Genomic DNA, 19,898 nt, shown 5'->3' with positions numbered 1-19,898 from the left:
CTTCTCCCTCTCCCACTCCCCCTGCTTGTATTCCCTCTCTCACTGTCTCTCTGTCAAAAAATAAATAAAATATTTTTTTAAAAAAGAAGCACATATATTACTATATCACTATTTTTAAAAAAAACATTTTGATAACTGGGGTGCCTGGGTGGCATAGTCTCTTGAGCATCCAACTCTTGGTTTTGGCTATGGCCTTGATCTTGGGATCCTGAGATGGAGGCCTGCAATGGGCTCCATGCTCAGTGTGGAGTCTGCTTGAGACTCTCTCTCTCTCTCTCTCTCTCCCTTTGGCCTCCCCCCCCCATGCTCTGTCTTTCTCTCACTCTCTCTAAAATAAATAAATAAATTTTTTAAAAACATTTTGAAAACTGTATCTTAATATCATTGTATATATTCAATTTTAAGCATTTAAAATATTATTGGGGGGGGGTGTCTATAGGCTTCACCAGACCAACTTTTGTCAAAGTTGTCAAAGGGGTCCTTGGCACAGGGACAAAAAAATGGTTAAAAGACCTTGCTCTAGATAGAATCAGTTACACTAAGGGACCAAAACCAATTTCTGTCACCCTTCTGCTCCCTGCTTTTTCTCTATTGCCCCTCCCCAAAAGCCAACTCATTAGCCAGGTGGAAGATCTCACAAGAATTACTGAACTCTCAGGGCTACAGAAGGAGCTGCCTCCAGGCACGGACTATGTCCTGAAAGTGACCTTGGTAAAGGTTAGGAGAGTCTAGGTTCTACTGAAGCTTCCCTTAGCCTGGCCTGGGGAATTTGTTTATCTCTTTGTTTTCTCAATCAATCAGAGACACCTTTCCTAGTTCAAAATCCTCTGTTTTGTCAGTATAAATATTGACTTGAGGGGGTAAGAAAACCACACTCCAGATGAGCAGAAACTTCCCAGAACAGGTCATTAGATATTCATCAGAAAGAGAAACTCAAGCAGAGAAGGAGGACTGTCTCCTGTGCTGGGTGCCAGAACCATCAGCCTGACTTGATTTCATATACCGGCTGGCTCAAGAGTAAATAAGGAGGGTATTTCCTTTTGGAAAGAAAAGCAGAAGCAAGACCATACAAGCTGGCAAAATGAGTGCCCCAGGTCACAGGGTGCCTGGGCAGTGCCCACCAGTTATAATTCTCCTGTGCTTTATAGACTCCTAAGTAGCTGCGGAAAGCACCATCCAGTTTACAAATGGGAAAGGAGCCTGAAACACAAGCATTCTGGCCCCTGGCACCATCTACACTGGTTGCTCTCTAAGAGCTCCTGGGGACCTGCGGAGCTTATCTGTGCCCCTACAGCCGGAAAGGAATCAGCATTCCTGGGGTTGTGACTTAAAGAAAATTAATGGCTGGGCTAGACGTGTCCTGGGGACTCCCTACCCTTGAAGTCCTAACACCCAGGGCGGCATTTCTAGGTTGGGGTAATGCCCTACCTTCTGGCTTTGGTCAAAATTGGGATTTCTTAGAAGGTTGGGGGCCCGATCAGGGGCCATAAATCTTGGAGAACCTTCACCGTTTTACAAGGGAGTTTGCGGGGGCTGCTCTTCTCCTTCTCGCAGTCTATTTACAACGCCAAAATCTCCGTGTTAATGGACCTGGGATAATGGTGTTTACTTTACCGCGATAAAGCGCTCAGCTCCCTGGGGGAGCGGCTGTAAAATGTCCTGGAGGTAGAAGTGAAGGGGGGCGCCGTAAAAGCGGGCGCTGGAAGGGGCGAGGCACCGGCTTCTCTTCCAGGCGGGCTCTCGCCCTGCACCCCCTAGGCCCGGCTGAGCGGCGCAGGCCGCGCGGGTGAGGACGGTTCCCACATAAATCACCAGCGCCAGAGTCTCGGGAAAAGGCGCATTTTTCATTGCTAGCTGCAGGGCAACTCCCGACAGCGAACGAGAAACAGAAGTTCTCTTTAGATAAACCGTTTACCGGAGCGCGCGTCCTGGCAGCGCGGCCCACAGAGCATAGGGCAACGGGGTCCTGGCGCTGCGCCCCCACCAGCCGAGTACCTTGCGGAGGCCCCCAAGAAAACCCAGATCCTCCAAGGGGCTGGCCCCACGTCTTCCCAGCGGAGGAGAGAACGTGAGAGCCAAGAGGGAAGCAAAAGGAGAACTTCGGGGTCTGGGGAGACTGAAGTGGTGCACCGAGAGACTCTAGAGTCCGAAGACCTGAGAGTTCAACTCCACATTTACTAGCTGTGTGATCTTGAGGAAATGACTTTACTTCTCTGAACTCCAGGAATCTTCCGTTACACAACGGATATAAAAAGTACTACCTTCCTAGTCTATGTTCAGAATTAAGAAATTATATCAAACGCGATTTTTATAACCTGTAAAGCCAAAATGATTAAATGTCCATGGGAGCGCCTAGGGGGTTCCAAGAAGCACCTGGAATTGTTGACAGAGGGCTGCATGTGCCCATGCGCATTCTTCCGGGGAGAGGGTCCATAGCTTACATCAGGTCCCAAACAGGTGCTGCAACCCCAAAAGGTGAACGATTACCGTTCTAGTCCTGTAGTGTACTGCATGTTCGGGTCCTAGTGCCACGCTGGCTGTGAGACCTTGCCCAAATTACCTAAACCTTCTGTTTCCTCCTCTGTAAAATGGGATAATAGTTCCTAGGATCTTTGGGGAGGATACAAATGTTTGGCATGGTGTCTGGCGCATAGTAAATGCTGACTAAATGTGAGATATTTTTACACACCAACCCTAGCCCTGTAGTAAAGATGTTTGGCTCTAACGTCAGTAATTCCAGGCCTAGTCTTTTCAAGCTGAGGGCTGCCAGGTCTCCAAAACCTTCCCTGGTCCTGGGCACCAGCGAGCGTGCCACTTGCCGGCTTTCCAATGGCGGCCCTTCCACCGCGCAGGGTGGGTGCGCAGGCCGCGTTTTGCCCCCGAGTGCTCAGTGGGCGTGCGGGTGCACACCTAGGGCCAGGTGCGGTGGAGCCTCTCCAGTTTGAGGAGCTGCGCGCTTGCTGGGCGGCCCCCTTTGAAGGCAGCTCTAACCATGCCGGCCGCCAGGCGCCCGGGGCTCAGCCATAATCCGGATTTGGAGGCCAAAGCACTAAGCTGGCCGCCACCGACAGGGGGAATCAAAGCGGCCGCCGTCCTGGTAGCTCCAAGTCTTGTTTACTTGTTGACGTGTGCGCACCCAAGCGGGACGACCTCGAGTGTTCAATCAGCCTTGAGAGAAGAGAGCACCCCCCCACCCCGCTCACTCTCCCTCTCTCTCTCTCTCTCTCTCTCCCGCTCACCCACACCCACCCACACACACCCCCACACACACACACACACACCGGGAGCAGTCACCTCCAGCCTCCACCCCACCGGAGGCCGAAGCTTCCTATCGCGAGCAGACACGTTTCCTTCCCTCCTAAGGTCAGAGGTCGAACCCAGGAGGGGCCTGCTCCCTCTTCCCTCGCGGCCCACCCCGCGCGGCTGCCCGGCCCCGGAGCCCCGTTTCCAGCCGCTCCTCCCCGCCCCCCCCCCCAGCTCGCCATCCATTAGTGTAATCCGCTGTCCAAACACTGCGGCCGGGACGGCCAGACATTGGTGTAAACAGACCCCGGGGGACAATTCTAACGATATAAATAAAATAACCATTAATAGCGAAAATTGTTCGATGAGCAGGAGGCCGAGCACCCGGGACTCCGGTCTTGCTCGGGTTTGTGTACACAGCGTGGACACCACGCATCTGTCAGGTGAACTGGAGGTCCTTGTCCCCACCGAAATCTAAATCCAGCGCAGGTGAGGTCCCCGCAGGCGCGTCAACGGCCACCAGGCTCCTGACACGCACAGGCCTCAACACCACGGCTCGGGACAGACGCACACGCCCAGAGCGCAGTGTCGCTGGTGCTCGAGGTAACGTAACCGCCAGAGCCCGGCCCCAAACACAGCGCCTTAACCCGGCTCTCCCCCCAAAATTCGCGCGCCTGTGTTTAGCCACGGCCCCCCCACCTCGGGCGCCACCCGGCCCCATCTGCGGCCTCGGTGGGCTCAGGGACGCAGAGCTCACACCCAGAAACAGAAAAAGTCAGCCTCCACTAGTCCCGGGGTCAATAATAATAAACTAACATTTATTGAGCTGGGCACCGCGCTAAGTGCTTCACAGAGGTAATCTCCTCTAATCCTCAGAGCGACCTATGAGGTAGGTATTTCTAGTATTCCCAAGTCTCCAAGTCGGTAAAGTAGGGCTTGGCGCTAAGGAGTTCACCCAGAGACAGAGCAGAGACAGGATTTGAACCCACCACTGTTCTCCAGGAAGCGCGCCGTGCACACCCGAGAAAGGCAGGCACTTGCTCAGATTCTGACGCCTGGCTCCAGCGTGTCCCGGGCCCCGCCAGGCTGCGGTGATTTTCCAGTGGGAAATTGCTACTTCTGCGGAGGGCGTGGGCAGAGTGGCCTGAGATGTCGGGACAGTGAAGGAAGGGAGCTGCCTGGAAAAGCCCCGGTGGCCTATTCTGGGTGCCCGGGAGTTGGTGGCTGAAAGCGCTCCCAGAGGCCTCGGCCCAGCGGCTGTGCTCTGGTGTTGAAGCTGTGTCCGCAGCTCTGCGACTGACCGAGGCCGCCTGGGCCAGGCCGGGGAGGAGGTGCTCCCAGACCAGAACCGGGGCCTCCAGGCTAGGGAGTCGGCTCAAGCAGAAGATCTCCTTGGGGCCAGGTGGCTGTGAAGTCCAGGTTCCTGGAGTTGGGCTGGAGTAGGGCATTCTCTCCAGCCCACCCAAGCCTTGGAGTCTTGTAATGGCATCTAGCTCACAAGCCTGAAGTCTTGCATCCACCTCTTACCTGCTCTGGGACCTTGGGCAAATCATTTCGTTTTTGTGAACCTCAATTTCCATGGCTCTAAAATGAGGGGGAGAAGCAATATCTGTCCCATGGGGATCCTGTAACAATAGGGAAGAGATCACACATGCGGAATGCTTTGTTCACCCGCGGGAGGTTTATTATCAGGATTAGTATGAACTCCATGGCAGGTGCCTCAGAAGGCAGAGCAGAGGGCTGGCAGCCCCTCTTCTTTCTGAAGAGAAAGCAAGAAAGGACAGAGATGGGGAGAAAGGAAGCAGCTCTGAGGGGGTGCTGGTAGGGAGAAGAGGAGAGGGGGCTCCACAGCTCAGCCCCCACCTCCAAGGCATGCTTATCTTCAAGGCAGCTTTCATTCAGTCCCAGGGCGTGGGGCTTGTGGACGACTGCCTGGGCCCTTGTAGGAAGATTTGTGGTGGGGGTGGGCTGTCCACTACCCAGCAGGAATTCACAAAAGCAGAGAGAACAGTGCCTGGGCAAGCATTCCCTTCCTGCCTGGTGCACAGCCTGCTAACACTGGGGCTGCCCAGGGAAGGGAGAGGAGCAAAGGGAGGGAGCTCAGTGTGAAAGGCAAGGAACTTAACCTTGGGCAAGTTAGTCACCTTACCTCTCAAGAGCCTCAGTTTCTTACTCTATATAATGATTACATTAATGAGGCCATTAGACAAGACCTGTTGCAAGAAGCAGAAACAATAACCAGGATGGACACTCAGAAGAGTTTACAACAGGCCTAGTGCCAGTCTCCCCTCTTCATACCCGTGACTCTCCCAGCCCCACCAAGGCAGCTTGCCCACAGTCTGACAGTTTATGCATGAGTTGGTGAGTGGGGAGGCTCTTTTTTTTAATTATGTTAATCACCATACATTACATCATTAGTTTTTGGTGTAGTGTTCCATGATTCATTGTTTGCTTATAACACCCAGTGCTCCACGCAGAACGTGCCCTCTTTAATACCCATCACCAGGATAACCCATCCCCCCACCCCCTCCCCTCTAGAACCCTCAGTTTGTTTCTCAGAGTCCATCCTCTCTCATGGTTCGTCTCCCCCTCCGACTTACTCCCCTTCATTCTTCCCCTCCTGCTATCTTCTTCTCCTTCTTCTTCTTCTTCTTCTTCTTCTTCTCCTTCTCCTTCTCCTTCTCCTTCTCCTTCTCCTTCTCCTTCTCCTTCTCCTTCTCCTTCTCTTCTTCTTAACATATAATGTATTATTTGTTTCAGAGGCACTTAATCACGGGGCCTTACTGTGTGCTTGTAGGAAAGCCCTGAATGGTGGCCTATGTTATCTATATGACCACTGCCTTATGAGAGGATTATTGTTGTTACTGTTAGCAGCAGTATTCTTCTACAGTTACTAGTGCTCCCTCCCAATCCCAAGATGTAGGAATCATTAACTCCTCTGTACAGACAAGGAAGCAGGCTCAGAGAGGATAAGGGACTTGCCTGAAGTCACACAGCAGATCTGGGACAGAGTGAAAAGATTAGAAACCAAGCAATTTCGTAGGCCAGCTGTTCTCCCATCCCAGAAGGGAAAAGGAGAGAAGCAGGAACGCAGGGCGTTGGGTTGAGGCCGGGTGGGGGAGGGACGCCCCCCCTCGCCCCCCACCAGGGTAGGTCCAGGGCAGCTGATTTATTTACATTCCAGTGTGGACACCAATTGGCCAGATCTTTATCTAAACATGATAACAATGACATGAGTCTTTGGGGATTTGTTTACTGCTGCTAAAAATGATGCATTTGTGGGAGCGGGAAGCTCAGTCTGGGTGTGGGATTTGTTTGCCGAAGCTCCAGAGGGTGGGGAGTGGGAGTGCCGGAGGCTAAGAGGGGGCTGTTGGTCCCAAGAGTATATCCTAAAACTCCAACGATTAAGAGAACTGGTCTCCTTGTTTGGGGACAAAAAAAAAAAAAAAAAAAACCCACACACACACACATACACACAAAATTTGATTGATAGTTTAATAATGCTTCCCCCCACTCCCGAAGTAAGAAAAAGGAGCGCCTGGGAATCCAGCTCCCTGATCTCTGCTCAGTGGAGGAGAGGTTCAGAGACTCCCTCCTTGAGCTAAACCACCACCCCACGTGTCCCCTTTCACATTTACTACCTGGCTCTCTGTGCTCAGAGCTCTGTAAGTGCTTTCCTTCCATCATTTCTTTAATTCTACTGCAAGCCTATAAAGTCCAAACCATTATTATCTCCTTTTTGTAGGTGAGAAAACTGAAGCTTAGCAAGGTTGAAGGACTGACTCAAGGTTACAAGATGACAAAGTGACAGGACGGGGCTCCAAACCCCTCTGATGGACTCCAGGGTTACTGCTTTGGCCCAAGACAGACAGAGGAGGTATGATCATGATTTAGAGAAAGCCACGTCTCCCCCCACCCCGCCATGGCCCACCCCAAACCCAGCCTCCTTCACTCTGTGGGCTCTCCCTGCAGAAGAGGGTGTCATAGGTACGATGCTTGTGAGGTTTGCATGCCTCCTATAATAATGGGGGAGGAGCATGTAAAGTTTTTTCAAAGTCTAAATTACAGAATAATTTCAGTGTAGTTTGATTACTTTCAAGAACACACACAGTCATTACAACTCTAGTAATAAAACCTATGCCCTCTTCTCTAACTGCAGTGATCCCCGTGGGGCCACTTTGTACAAGACTAATTGTAACAATCCCATAAATTGCCCGTATGGAAATAGTGCGTTGCATAGTCGTGGAAGCTAGTTTTATGCTTGGACCATTTAAACATTTCTCTCCAAACCTCATGTCACTACCAGCAATCACATTATTGTGGGAAAGAAAAAGAAGGGAGAGGGATTCAGAATGAGTGTTGGCCCAGCCCCCCTGTTTTGCCCACACTCTCTAAAAGAGCAGAGCCCTAACATGGAGTCTACATTTGTGGGCACAGTCCTGGGAGCCTCCTTGCCCATGCCCATCCACACGTGCACACACTAATGTGTTCGCACAAGAAAGCACCTTTCTTTTCATCCGAAGAGAAAGAGAAGTCCACTGAAACATACATGTCAGGTCTGTGTCCATCTGTTGGAAACCCATATTTATCAGAGTGATGCAAGTGTCATCAACCTCAGAAACATGGTTGCAGATGGGATGGAAAAGGGTAGAGGTGGCCAGCTGCCTACCATGCAGCTGGGGATCCTGACTCACAGGGGATCAGGCCCCAGACCCTGTCTCCTCTCCAGAGGCCAATGACTCAGTGGCCCCACGGACCCCATACCCAGTAGCTAGGAAGAGGATAAGAGATTATAGGTGGGCTGAGAACAGTTACAGCGTGCTCAGTCCTTGCGCCTGCTGGCCAGTGTGAGCCAGGGTCTCATTCTCCTCTCCCAGATTTGGCCCCTGCATTTTAAGGCAATCTCTGAAACACTTCCCAGCTGGGGTGATCTCAAGGCCCCTAATCTAAAGTGGGGCTGGCAGGAAAGAAACAGGAGGAAAGATCAGTTCAGTTGGATAGTGCTCCTGTGTAGTGGGGGAGGGGGCCAGCCCTGATCTGGGAGCCCCGATCTGTGCTCTCAAGGGATGTCTGGGGCCCAGGCCTTACTGTTGCCTTTAGCTCCGCTGTGATCCTCTCCAGACTGCCACAATAGTAGGAAACGGAGGCCCCGCAGGATCTGCCTGGAGCGGGGATTTCCACAGGGAGGGTGGCCAAGCCTGCCACCTGGAGCCCCACAGACCCATCAGGGCCCTCAGTAGAGGTTGCTTGGGGTTGGGGGGCTGGAGCAGGGTGCAGAGGAGTGTGCCTATCACAAACTCAAAAGTGCTTGGGCATCTTTAGGAGCCGCTCCTGAGGTAGAGTGTGAGAGCATGAGTAGAATAGGGGAGAGGGGTCTGGGGCTCAGGAAAGAGGCCATGCTCAACTAGTCTGACCCCATCCTGTGCAGCCCCCTCTGGCACACATTTCAAACACCTGCAGGGGCCAGGGACAAAAATGCTTGAGAGCTTCAGAGTGGAGAAGGGGGGTGGAGGCGTGATGAGATAAGATGGGGGGAAAGGAAGAGAGAGTGAAAAAATCAGAGTGGGAAAGGTAGGGAGGAATGGAGATGGAGTGAGAAAGGAGGCCCGGGACAGGAGGAGGTGAGGAAGAAAGGGGGAGTGAGGAAGGGAAGGGGTAGAGGAGTAGAGCTGGGCCCAGTACAAGAGGGAGGAGCTCAAAGGGGAAAAGGGTTGGCTGCAAGGGGTAAGAGGCGAACTGCCACGGAAGTTCTGGGGTCCCAGGCTCCGAGGCTCTGCAGGGTTTCTGGCTCTCAGGGTGCCAGGAGCCCCGAGAGGTAAGAGAGTATTTCTCTCCCTTGGCAGGAGCGCGGAGAGGTCAAGAGGAGTTCCAGAACCTACAGGCATGTCCAAGGACAGAGGCGAGACCCAGCCCGCATCTCCCAGGGGAGCTCCTCGCTAAGGTCCCAGGCTCTTGGCCCGCAGCCAGAGAGAAGTGCGCCCAGGACAAAGCCCAGCACTCAGAGCCCCAGCCCGCGTGGACAGAGTGCTCGGGCTTGGCGACAGGGCGCGGAGTGAGCCCTGGCAACCTTACAGTCCCCCTAGCCTTGATGCCATCGAACTCTTGACCTCCGACCTGACACACCGGAGTCTCTACAGGGCAAAACCGTGAAACCCAGAGACCCAGAGTTGTGGACCTGGGCCTGGCTCCTCAGGCGAGTGGTGCCTTCCGTCCCTGGGACTGTGCGCCCTGGCGTGCCGCGGCTGCCCGGGGCCTTGGTCCTTTCCAGGTCCGGTCCTTGGCCAGTTCTGAGCAAGGCCAGCCCCTGCCCCGGCAACATTCCTGCAGAGTCAGACAAGCTGGAACTGTTGCCAGAGCAGTGGGAATTGTTGGGTACCCCCAGAGCTTCAGGAAACCAAGGGCAAGTGGGCGACTAGGCCAGCCGACCCCGATGCCCACTGATGCAGCAAACGTTCCTCCTGAGTCTTGGGATTCGCTCTCCCCAGTGCGGACCAAAGACCGGGACCTCAAGGCTGGATGCACTGTAGGCGGGATAAGACTTTTATTAAGCCACAAGAATGTGGCAAACGTTTCTTTCCAAATGAGAAAAGTCTTTTTCCTTCTCAAACGATTTTAAGTGAGATTTTCGTAAAGATTTCTATGTCCTAGGAAGCTGGGGTCCGTGGCTTGCGGTTGAAAGCAGACAGGACTGGGAAGATCGCACTAGAAAGAGTTACCAAGAATCTCTGCTTCTTGGAACGCGATAACCACATTCCCCCACCCTTCTACCCTTACTGCTCAGAGATCTGCACAGAGCAGGCAGGCACTCTGGTTTCAAAGAATTAATCTGCCAAAGACTGCAGCCGTTCTTCTGAATATTTTAAAAGGTCTATAGACATTGAAACTTCGCTACAGGAAGTTAAACTCGCACTAAAAAAAATAATAATAAAAGTTAAGGAATGCATCTAGAATTCCAATTTAATCCCCAAGTTAAAACTGTTCACTGCACTCCCAAATAGTACATGCAAATAGCACAAATAAATGTCTGTATAGGCATCCTTTATGTAGGTATTCCTGTTTTAAAAAAATACTTAATTTTCATTCGACAAAGTTAGGCTTTCTTGTGTGTTTTATCAGCAGAACAGAACTGGTTTTGTTGACAAAAGCTGTATTTACATTGTATTTACATTATCTTCACATTTTCTGGAGTGGGGCAGATACACATAAGATAGATGTGGAAGATTCTCTCCTTGAGAAATCGAAACTCACTTCCTCAGTAAGGGCCTGTAATTTACAAAGAACTACTTGCATTATTGAACTTGGACTGATTTTCTACCAGGGAAGGGAAGTGGTGGGTTATTTAGAAAACTCCGTTCCAAATACAATCTGGGGGAAATCTGACATTTATACAAACACATGCAAAATAATTTTTTAAAAATCTAAATGCTCAAAAATCCATTTTAAAATCTCTCTTACAAAATTACCAAAACTTGGAAAAAATTCCTCTCAAGGAATTAGATGATTTTAATGCTTTCTGGGACTGACCTCCCTACTTGACATTTCTTTAAAAGTAGAAAAAGTATTTACCCTTCTCACAAAATACTATTGCCTCTGGATTGCTCAAAAATTTTGGAGAGCTTTCCAATATCCTTCAACTAAAAACCAAACCAAAACACGGACTTACACACCACCATCAACAACAACAAAATAACAAGAACCTATTTAGTGCTACTGCCAAAGAAGAAATGTCTTTTTTTTGGGTAAGATGTCATTGAATGACATTTCTAGAAGAGCAGTAAAAATGAAACATGCAATGAAAAAAATTTACCTGCAATGTTCTATAGTTTTGGCTAGCTGTGTTCGTCGCGGGATTATTTCTCACACTTTAATAGACAATTACTTCTGACTGTGGTGCTACATTTAGATTAGAAGCCGTGATAACTTTCAACTTTTTTGTGACCGTGGTTACACAATTAAATCTTTATTTGAATAGTTGAAAGGTAATAACATAAGTAGTGGCCCATATAACGAAAATAATCGGTATCTGCCTGTATTTCTATGTGTATTAAACAATTTTTGTGTAGAGAATAGTAACTTATGGGAACATTTTATAGTTTTCAAGGAATAATCATATTTTAATTTGATAATATATTTATTGCAATGGTTAGCATGTGGCTTTTCTCCAAAAAAGATATAATTTTGTATATTGCTTATGCATCTATACAGCATTTCCCCCTCATAGAATTTGCCATCATTTTACTATGCTCTTTGATCATATATGGGCAGAGGGGGATTTGCATAAATGTGTAATGTGACAAAATCGCAGGTAGGTAGGCAGATACACTCGATTAAAATAACATCAAATGCTTCCTTGGTTGCAGCGATATTTATCTGACAGTAATTAGCTAAACTGACTGGAACAAAAACCTATTACTAGTCGAGCACAACTCCAAGATTTCAAAGATCCTCTTTTCCGACAAGAGAATGCAAATGCCCCAGAACGCGATCGTAACTGGATACGCGCGTCGGAACCAGATTCCACATTCTGATAAGTGACTCCCGAGAACCCGGCTGCTGTAGTGTATCTACAGCCCTGGCATTGTCCTCCCGGACATCGGAGCGAAGCTGGCCTCGCACACGCTCACGACCGTCCAGGCTGAGAGCGCGGGAATGGCAGGCTGCCTAGATGGGATTGACCTGGTGGGCATCCTTGGCAGGAAACTCCCCTGTAGCGGAACCAAGACTGACCGAAGGGAGCCTGAACCACCAGGAGGAAGGCATCTGGAGACGACCTAAGCCCCAGCTCGAATCATAAGGCCAAGATCAGCTCTAAGTAGCGGGTGGAAGTCTCCCGCCCACTAGATCGGCCCTGTGCAGGGTTAGGGATGAGAAGAGAAAGGGGGGACAGGGCACGCTAGGCCCCTGTGCTGCCCACGCTCTGGATCCTCACGCCTCCAGCCGGTCGGGCCTGAACTATGTCCCTTGGGAGGCCTGCCGAGGAGCAATCTTGTCAGAAGCTGCAAGAGAGAACCACTCAAGCCTGGCACAAGTGTACCTGGCGGGGTAGTGGTGGCAGTGGGTTTGGGGGAGAGCGGACTGCGCGGGCCTGCGAGTGGGGAGGAGACAGCTTTCTTCGTACCCAGTGAAGAGGCAAGCTGGTGCACTCCCGGCAGCAGCAGCAGCAGCAGCAGCGGGTGTGTGGGCGTGTTCCCAGCGCCCCTGGCCACGGGTTCTAAGATGGGGTTTTTTAGGGATGGACTTAGGGAAGGCCTAAGAACGAAGAGCTGCGGAGAAGCAGGAGACTGTAGCAAAGAGAAATGCAAACTTCGTTGGAAACTGGGGAGAGAAAGTTTCGGTAGCTTTTGTCTTTTACCTTTTTTTCTCTTAAAATCACCCAAAACAACAAACAAAAAAAGGACACCACCCAAAGAGGCGGAAAAAATTGGGAACCAGAAACATTCTCCGAGATGGTCTAGCTCAGGGGGGATGGGAGTGGAGGAGTGGGGTTGGAGCACAGCTTCCTTATTTTAGGCTTGCCTGCCAATGCGACGCACACCCACTAGGACCCCCACCCCACAGTGCCGCGCACTCACCCCCACCTCTCTCTGGATCTTTTGCGCCCGAGGGATTGCGATCCGCTGCAAAACCAGGCGCATTCTTCTCTCTGCTGCCCCTGGCCTGGTTTGGAGACGCCGGCCCCTCCTGGGACGTCAAAAGTCTCAATGCCGAGAAGACAGGCACCGGGCGGCCCTGCGGCTGAAGAACGGGTGTACCAGTGCAAGGTCCTGCCCACAGAGGGTCTCTCCCACCACCCGCCGGTCGCCGCCACCCTAAGTACTCCCGGGTGCACGTGGCCCGCGCCGCATCCCAGCTCCCCGGGCGGCCTCAGAGGCTGACACCCCGCACCATTTCCGCTCCCTCCTGAACAGCCCCGCCTCTCTCCCCTCCCGCCTTTCTCTCCTTGGCCTTGGGCACCCACAACTCCCAACACCGCGGGACCCGCAGGGCAGGTCGCCACTCTCGCCGCCACTCCATCCCGTGTGTGCCGCGCTCGGGGGCGTTGTCCACAGTCCCCGCACCTTTCACCCTCCCCTGCCAGCTGAGACCGGTCTCCCCCCCACCCCCACCCCCGCTCCACCATCTTGGCCGCCAAAAAGTGCTTGGGGCGGCCGGGGGCGGATGTCGGGTGCCTCGGTTAGGCTGGAACCGGTCTCTGTATTTTTCAAGGCCAGTGCTGCGCCTGGGTCTTTCTGTGGGCCTCACAGTAGCGACCGCTGCTCCTCACTGGCGAGGCGTGGCGGCTGGCGAACGCCTATCGTGCGGAAGGTGATCCCCACCAACGTAGAGTTCCCAGAACGTCAGGGGACCCCACAGATTCGCCCAGAAAACACCCGGGGGCCGCACGAGGGCGCCAGAAGACGTATAGGTTGGAGAAATCAGACACCTCCGAGGGTAAAGGCCTAGATCCAGGGCCCCGGTTTCAATATGCAGAGAAGAAGGCCTCCATGGCTGGGTCAACTCCCTTGTGACAGATACTGCTCTCAAGACCCTACGAGGCCACCCAATGTGTGCAGCACTCCAGCCACGCCAGCACCAATGCAGTCAACAAGCACTGATGCAGAATAGTGGGAGTTGAGGTGTACTGAGCACTTAACATGTGTGGGGCCCTGCACTAAGCTCCTGACATGTTTTGTCATTTATCCCTGGCAACCACCCCTGAAGAAGTATTACGGATTCCTTTTTGTAGACAAAGAAACTGCGGCTTAGAAACGCCCAAGGCCACACACCGACTAGCTCAGGATTCGAACCAAGACCTGTCAACCAACCAAGTTCAGTAAGAACACCATCCTCCTGTCTCTCACATACCTGCTTAGTGCGGCAGCTGCAAGAGCTACAAGGACAAATGCAACCGGGACCCTTCCCCCCCCGGGGCGGGGGGCTCATAGTTTACCCTGGGCCACCAGGCCGGCAATATCTAGTACTAGGTGGGAAGTGATAAGTGACACGAATGTCCTTTACTAACATGCGCTGCAAGTTCAGATGCAGGAGAGATGACTTCCGGATAGACGATCAGGGAGCGCTTCCTTGCAGGAGGTGGTATTTGAGCAGAGCCTTGGAGAACAGCTTTCCACTCATGGAGACAAGGGCAGGGAAGACATTCCAAGTGGAAGGAACAGCTCGAGCAAAGTCAACAAGTCGGGAACAGACACGTTGCCCATCCATTGGTACCCAAAACATTCCGTCTTCTTGGGAATCCAGAGGCCGGTATTTACAGGCCAGGAAGTTTTCTTGCCCTGCAGCAGCTGGAAAAACCACGCTCCTGGGCCATCTTTCCCGGCAGTTGGCTCGTGGACAAGAAGCCTCCGCGAACTGGCCGTGGCCGGGAAGGTACGGCCAGGCGGGGCGGGAATCGGTCGTTCGGGTACCCGGGGCAGTGCCGCCTCGCCCACAACGACTTGGACTTCGCGACTCTATACTAGTCCTTTATTTCTGGTAGCGCCACAGCACCCCACTCAGTGGATGCGGGGGGCGTGGTCCACATGAGCCGGAACCAATGGGGAGGGATGCCGAGGCGAGAGCCCCGCCCCCGACGTGACGCACGACCTCCGGACACAGGCTTCGCAGCCCCGGCCCCAGTCCCTGCAGTGGCTGTAACAAAACCCAGACCCCCAGGTCCGGGCCAATGGAGGCGATTTAGACTGGAGCCGGACCGCGTCTGTCAAAAGCCCGACTCGGCAGCAGCGGCAGAGTCCAGGAGAGCTGGAGCCGCAGCGCTGCTTCCCCGCCCCCGCCGGGATTTATTGAGTATTTGGACTGGACAATTAAGTGGCCCTGATGATGTTACCAAGCCCGGTCACCTCCACCCCTTTCTCAGTCAAAGACATTTTGAATCTGGAGCAGCAGCAGCAACAGCACTTCCACGGCGCGCACTTACAGGCGGACTTGGAGCACCACTTTCACTCGGCGCCGTGCATGCTGGCCGCCACCGAGGGGACGCAGTTTTCTGACGGAGGAGAGGAGGACGAGGAAGAAGAGGGCGAGAAACTGTCCTATTTGAACTCACTAGCCACAGCCGACGGCCACGGGGCTTCGGGGCTCTGTCCCCAGAGCTATGTCCACACAGTCCTGCGAGACTCGTGTAGCGGGCCTAAGGAACATGAAGAGGAGCCCGAGGTCGTGAGGGACCGGAGCCAAAGTGAGTAGAGGGGGAAAGAAAACGCACCCGCACATCTGGAGCAATGGCGGAGCGCCCACAAACAGCCCACAAACCTTGCCAGCACTGCTTCCCGCCCCTTTAACCTTTGCCTGGGGTCATGCCTCACCCTGGTCAACGACAGCTCCGCAAAGCACAGGTGCCTGCGAGGGAGCCGGGGCGGAGGGAGAAGGACGAGGTGACCCCGACAACTACTCCACCGGGACAGGAGAGGCGATGCAAGCCCCCAAGGGAAGGGAAAGTAGTTCTTGCTGCCCTGACGCTGATAAGCAACACGGGCTCATGCTGGATTCTGACAACTCACAGCATTTTTGTTCTTCCCAAGACCCAGAGAGACAAGAGCTCAAATCTCTTCCTCTTTCCCCCTAGGGCGAGACGAGGTCTTTGAGGCCGGGACAGCCGTCCCCTCTTCTCCAAAAAGACGATCCAGGCAGGTTGTGTTGGCAGGGCGCAGGAACTTTGGTAGAGACCAGCTGGGTGGTTTCCTCACTTCTCTGCTTGGAGTTCAGTGTCCCGGCACCCACAGCACCCGGCGGAGAGGGCGGGGATGGTCGGGGAGTGCGTGGGAACACAGTCCATTACCCGCGTGCATAGCATTCACACCCCTGAGGAGCTGGCCTTTTTTGAAAACTCATAACGTTATGCTTTGTGTCCTGGGCTGTGGGGCTGCAGGCCGAGTGAAAAACGCAAACTTAGTCCTAGATCCCAGCCGCTCACATGGGACGGGAGGTGAACTGCGTAGGGAGATCGGATAACTGAATAAAGCCCCCAAGGAAGTGTTTGTTTCTGAGGGGAGAGAGTCAAAGAATCTCTTCCCCAAGAGGAGGTTTGATGGGGCGGCAGCCAAGGCCTATACTCCTGACAATTCCCCTGGGCCTAAAATCGACACGAAACGGTATAAATCAATCAAATTTCTTTTTCTCTTTAAGGTAACACAGACATCGTCACGCGGACATTTAGCTGGAGGCCTGTTGTCTTTTAAAAGCAAAAAAAAAAAAAAAGTTCCTAGGCAATACAGGAGCGTTACACTCAAGCATTTCCGAACAGAAAGATTTATTCACACGACTCACGCCTACCGGCCCCCAAATACCAATATGCTTCACACCTTCAGCTATCTGTAAAGCAAATGAGTTTGCAAATACTCTAGTTGTTACGTAGCTGCAAACTTTCATCCTGAAAATAGTCATTAGCACGCCGAGCCGCACATTTAGTAGTCTCTTTCTCACAGATGCTCAAATTCTAAATAAACCCGCACTAACTACCCCTCCCCATGGAACACGCTTCTGCCCGCTACGGGCGTTCTGAGGGTACTTGGGCTGTCGCAGGGTCCCATGGCGCCAGGAACCACAAACTTTCCAGAAAGTTCAGGCATTTACTACCGCATGCTCCGCGCTGCCACCAAAAGGGCCACAGTGCTCTGGGATAGGAACCGCGGTTAGGCGGGGAACTAAGCTGAGGGACGCTGTTGTGCTTCTTCCGCAGAAAGCTGCCAGCTGAAGAAGCCTCTGGAGACGGCCGGAGACTGTAAGGCGGTGGAGGAGAGCGAGAGGCCCAAGCCACGCAGCCGCCGGAAGCCCCGGGTCCTCTTCTCGCAAGCCCAGGTCTTCGAGCTGGAACGCAGGTTCAAGCAGCAGCGGTACCTGTCGGCGCCCGAGCGCGAGCACCTCGCCAGCAGCCTGAAGCTCACGTCCACGCAGGTGAAGATCTGGTTCCAGAATCGCAGGTACAAGTGCAAGAGGCAGCGGCAGGACAAGTCTCTGGAGCTGGGCGCGCACGCGCCCCCGCCGCCGCCGCGCCGCGTGGCCGTGCCGGTGCTGGTGCGGGACGGCAAGCCGTGCGTGACGCCGGGCGCGCAAGCCTACGGCGCGCCCTACAGCGTGGGCGCGGGCGCCTACTCCTACAACAGCTTCCCCGCCTACGGCTATGGGAACTCGGCCGCCGCCGCCGCCGCTGCCGCCGCCGCCGCCGCCGCCGCCGCGGCCTACAGCGGCAGCTACGGCTGTGCGTACCCGGCGGGCGGGGGCGGCGGGGGCGGCGGGGGCGGCGGGGCTACCGCGGCGGCCGCGGCCATGCAACCCGCCTGCAGCGCGGCCGGAGGCGGCCCCTTTGTGAACGTGAGCAACCTGGGCGGCTTCGCCGGCGGTGGCGGCGCGCAGCCGTTGCACCAGGGTGCCACGGCCGGGGCAGCGTGCGCGCAGGGCACCTTGCAGGGCATCCGGGCCTGGTAGGGACGCGGCGGCTCACGCGGCGGGCGCCCCACTGCAGCCTGGCACCGCGGGACTGAAGCGCGAGAAAGGCTGGATCCCAGGGCCAGGGCCTCTCGTTAAAAAGCAAAAACAAAAAACAAAAAACACATGTCTCGCTCCCCAGGGCCCCGGAACACAGCTCCCGCGAAGCCTAGAAGGGGGCTGAGGGGCGAGGAGGATCCCCGGGACCGGACGCGGAGACTGTCTCTGAGGCAGAAACTCCGGCTTGGTGCCGGGGAGGACAATGGCCCCGACTCTGGCCCCGAAGAGAGTGCGAGAAGCTGGGACTCTGCCGCTTGGTTCTCCCAGAGCAAGAAGGCCCTCTGTCCCCTCCGCCTTCCCGCGCCCTCCTCGAAATGTCGACAGAAAACCCAAGGACAAAAAGAAAAAAGAAAAGCATGAAGGAGAGAAAAAAGGGTGTCGTGGCTTGAGAAATCCCCAAGCCCTTACCGACACCTCTGCCCCTTTTGCGGCCCGGAGCGTCACACCACAGTCGATTTTCCTTTTCCCTACCGCCCGCCCTCCGCAGCAGATACCTCGGCCTGGATCTCCGGATTGTCAGGGAGTAGAACTCTGCGAGAAAAACCAGCGAAGCAAGATCAAACATGGGGGGGTGGGGCTGAACAAATCTGGGAGCTGGTGGCCCACCGGAGGTGTTACCAGGTTTCGTTTCTGTTTCGTATTCTGTATTCAGCACATATAATATATCTATAACTGTATCCACACGCCGTGTACACACCCGCTGCCATACACTACAGGAGTCAATAAACAAGGTGCAATATTTCCAAACCATTGGCTACAGACTTTGTCTCACTCCCCAAAAGTGGAGAGGGATCCTTTGAACAGGGCGGGTAGGGAAGGAAAAGGTGTGTAAGGGAAAGCAATCTTTCCTGGGCGTTCGCAGGCTTGGCCTCTTCTGGGCCAGCCCCGGGCTGCAAGTTTTGCGTCCTCTTGGTTTCGTTCATTAATTTCTCTTTACTGTTGTGGAAGAACAGATCGGAGACTCAGGGCCTTTGGAGGTCCCCGGCTTTGTAATCCCCACAAGTTTTACCAGATGCTTTGGCTAGTGTTTGGGCCTGCGTTAGACCAAGGCTTAGACTCTGCCCCACCTCGAAGTTCGCCGAGGAAAAGGAAACCTCGCCCCCTGGGCCAGCCGGAGGCGGCGCGAAGGCGGCTCCTTCAGCGGCCGCCGTTGGGGCCTCCAGCGCGCCCAGGGGCGCTGCGCCCCGCCGCGGCCGAATTCTCCCCCTCGGCCGCCCTCCCTTCTCCCCCGGCGGCCGCGGCTTTATGCGCCTCCTTGTCACTTGCGGAGAATGCCTGTGCGAGGCCTGTGCTGCCACACGGCCGATTGTGAGCGTGCCAAGGCGGGTGAATGGGGAGGCCTCAGAGCGCCGCGCCATTGTGGGGCCGGGCCTCGCTGAAAGACGGCTCCGGGCCGGGAAGGTGCGGAAAGAATGGCTTTTTATTGGAGTCCCGAACAAAAGGTGTGGTAGGAAGGCGAAGTCCCCTGCGCGAACAAAAACCCCAGCGCGTCGGGATTGACGTCCCCCCCGAGCTCCCCATTGCTTCTCAGAGCGGGGGCTTTGTGTAGCAGTCTGCTCAACAGAGGGACGGAGAAATGCGCGGGGGTTTTGTTCCCCACTTTTTGTGCGCTGGGGGAGGGAGCGGCAAGGGGGGACGGGGGCTGGGCGGGCAGCAAGGAGGGGCGCGTTGATTAGGCCGGCCAGCCGCGGCGCGGAGACGTTCAGCGGGAGTCGGCGGCCTGAATGCAGGGTCATTATTGCTACAAGTTTAGCAATTTCGCCCTTACAGGAGGGGGCGGGGGCTGCTAGGCTGCTGCGGGGCCGCCGGGCTGCGGATCCGCAGAGACCCGGAGGAGGAGGAGGAGGAGGAGGAGGAGGAAAAAGGAGGGGAGGAAGGGAGGGAGGCAGGCAGGCAAGGGAATCCTCCAAAACCCGCTGACCGCCCAGGATGAGGCTTGGACGGGTCCAAAAGGGCCTAGCGGGCGGCTGGAGAGGCGGTGCCTAGGGGCGAAGACCCTCCCTCCCCTCGCCTCTTCCCAGGCAGAAAAACCCTGGAGTTCAGTGTGAGTTGTAGTGCACTAGATTGCCGGTCCCTCAGCTACTTGCCGCCAGTTCCCTCCTCTCCTAAGCCTCCCTGGAGCTGGGACAACTCCTCCCACACCCTTATCACCGCCGTGTCCCCCAAGTCCCCTT

General features: G+C 54.3%; 1 protein-coding gene and 1 long non-coding RNA gene across 2 annotated transcripts; both read left to right on the top strand.

Annotated features, from left to right (window-relative positions):
- The first annotated feature begins 3,865 nt into the window (after positions 1–3,865).
- On the top strand, positions 3,866–9,894 carry LOC112830784 (uncharacterized). Its single transcript, XR_003210008.2, has 3 exons — positions 3,866–4,132; positions 6,989–7,120; positions 9,087–9,894. It is a non-coding gene; the product is annotated as an uncharacterized lncRNA (long non-coding RNA).
- A 4,989-nt stretch (positions 9,895–14,883) lies between these two features.
- Positions 14,884–18,471, top strand: NKX2-3 (NK2 homeobox 3). The gene is made up of 2 exons (XM_025880423.2): positions 14,884–15,418; positions 16,919–18,471. Exons 1-2 carry the CDS (start codon positions 15,058–15,060, stop codon positions 17,662–17,664), a joined length of 1,107 nt encoding a protein of 368 aa, XP_025736208.1. The 5' UTR covers positions 14,884–15,057; the 3' UTR covers positions 17,665–18,471.
- Positions 18,472–19,898: the final 1,427 nt, after the last annotated feature.

Source organism: Callorhinus ursinus, unplaced genomic scaffold, assembly GCF_003265705.2.
Source record: "Callorhinus ursinus isolate GAN/ISIS: 27379988/994484 unplaced genomic scaffold, GSC_fseal_2.0 scaffold20, whole genome shotgun sequence".
In the NCBI taxonomy this organism is placed as follows: Eukaryota; Metazoa; Chordata; class Mammalia; order Carnivora; family Otariidae; genus Callorhinus; species Callorhinus ursinus.
The sequence above is the reverse complement of the archived record's forward strand: the minus strand, read 5'-3'. Positions and strand labels throughout refer to the sequence as shown.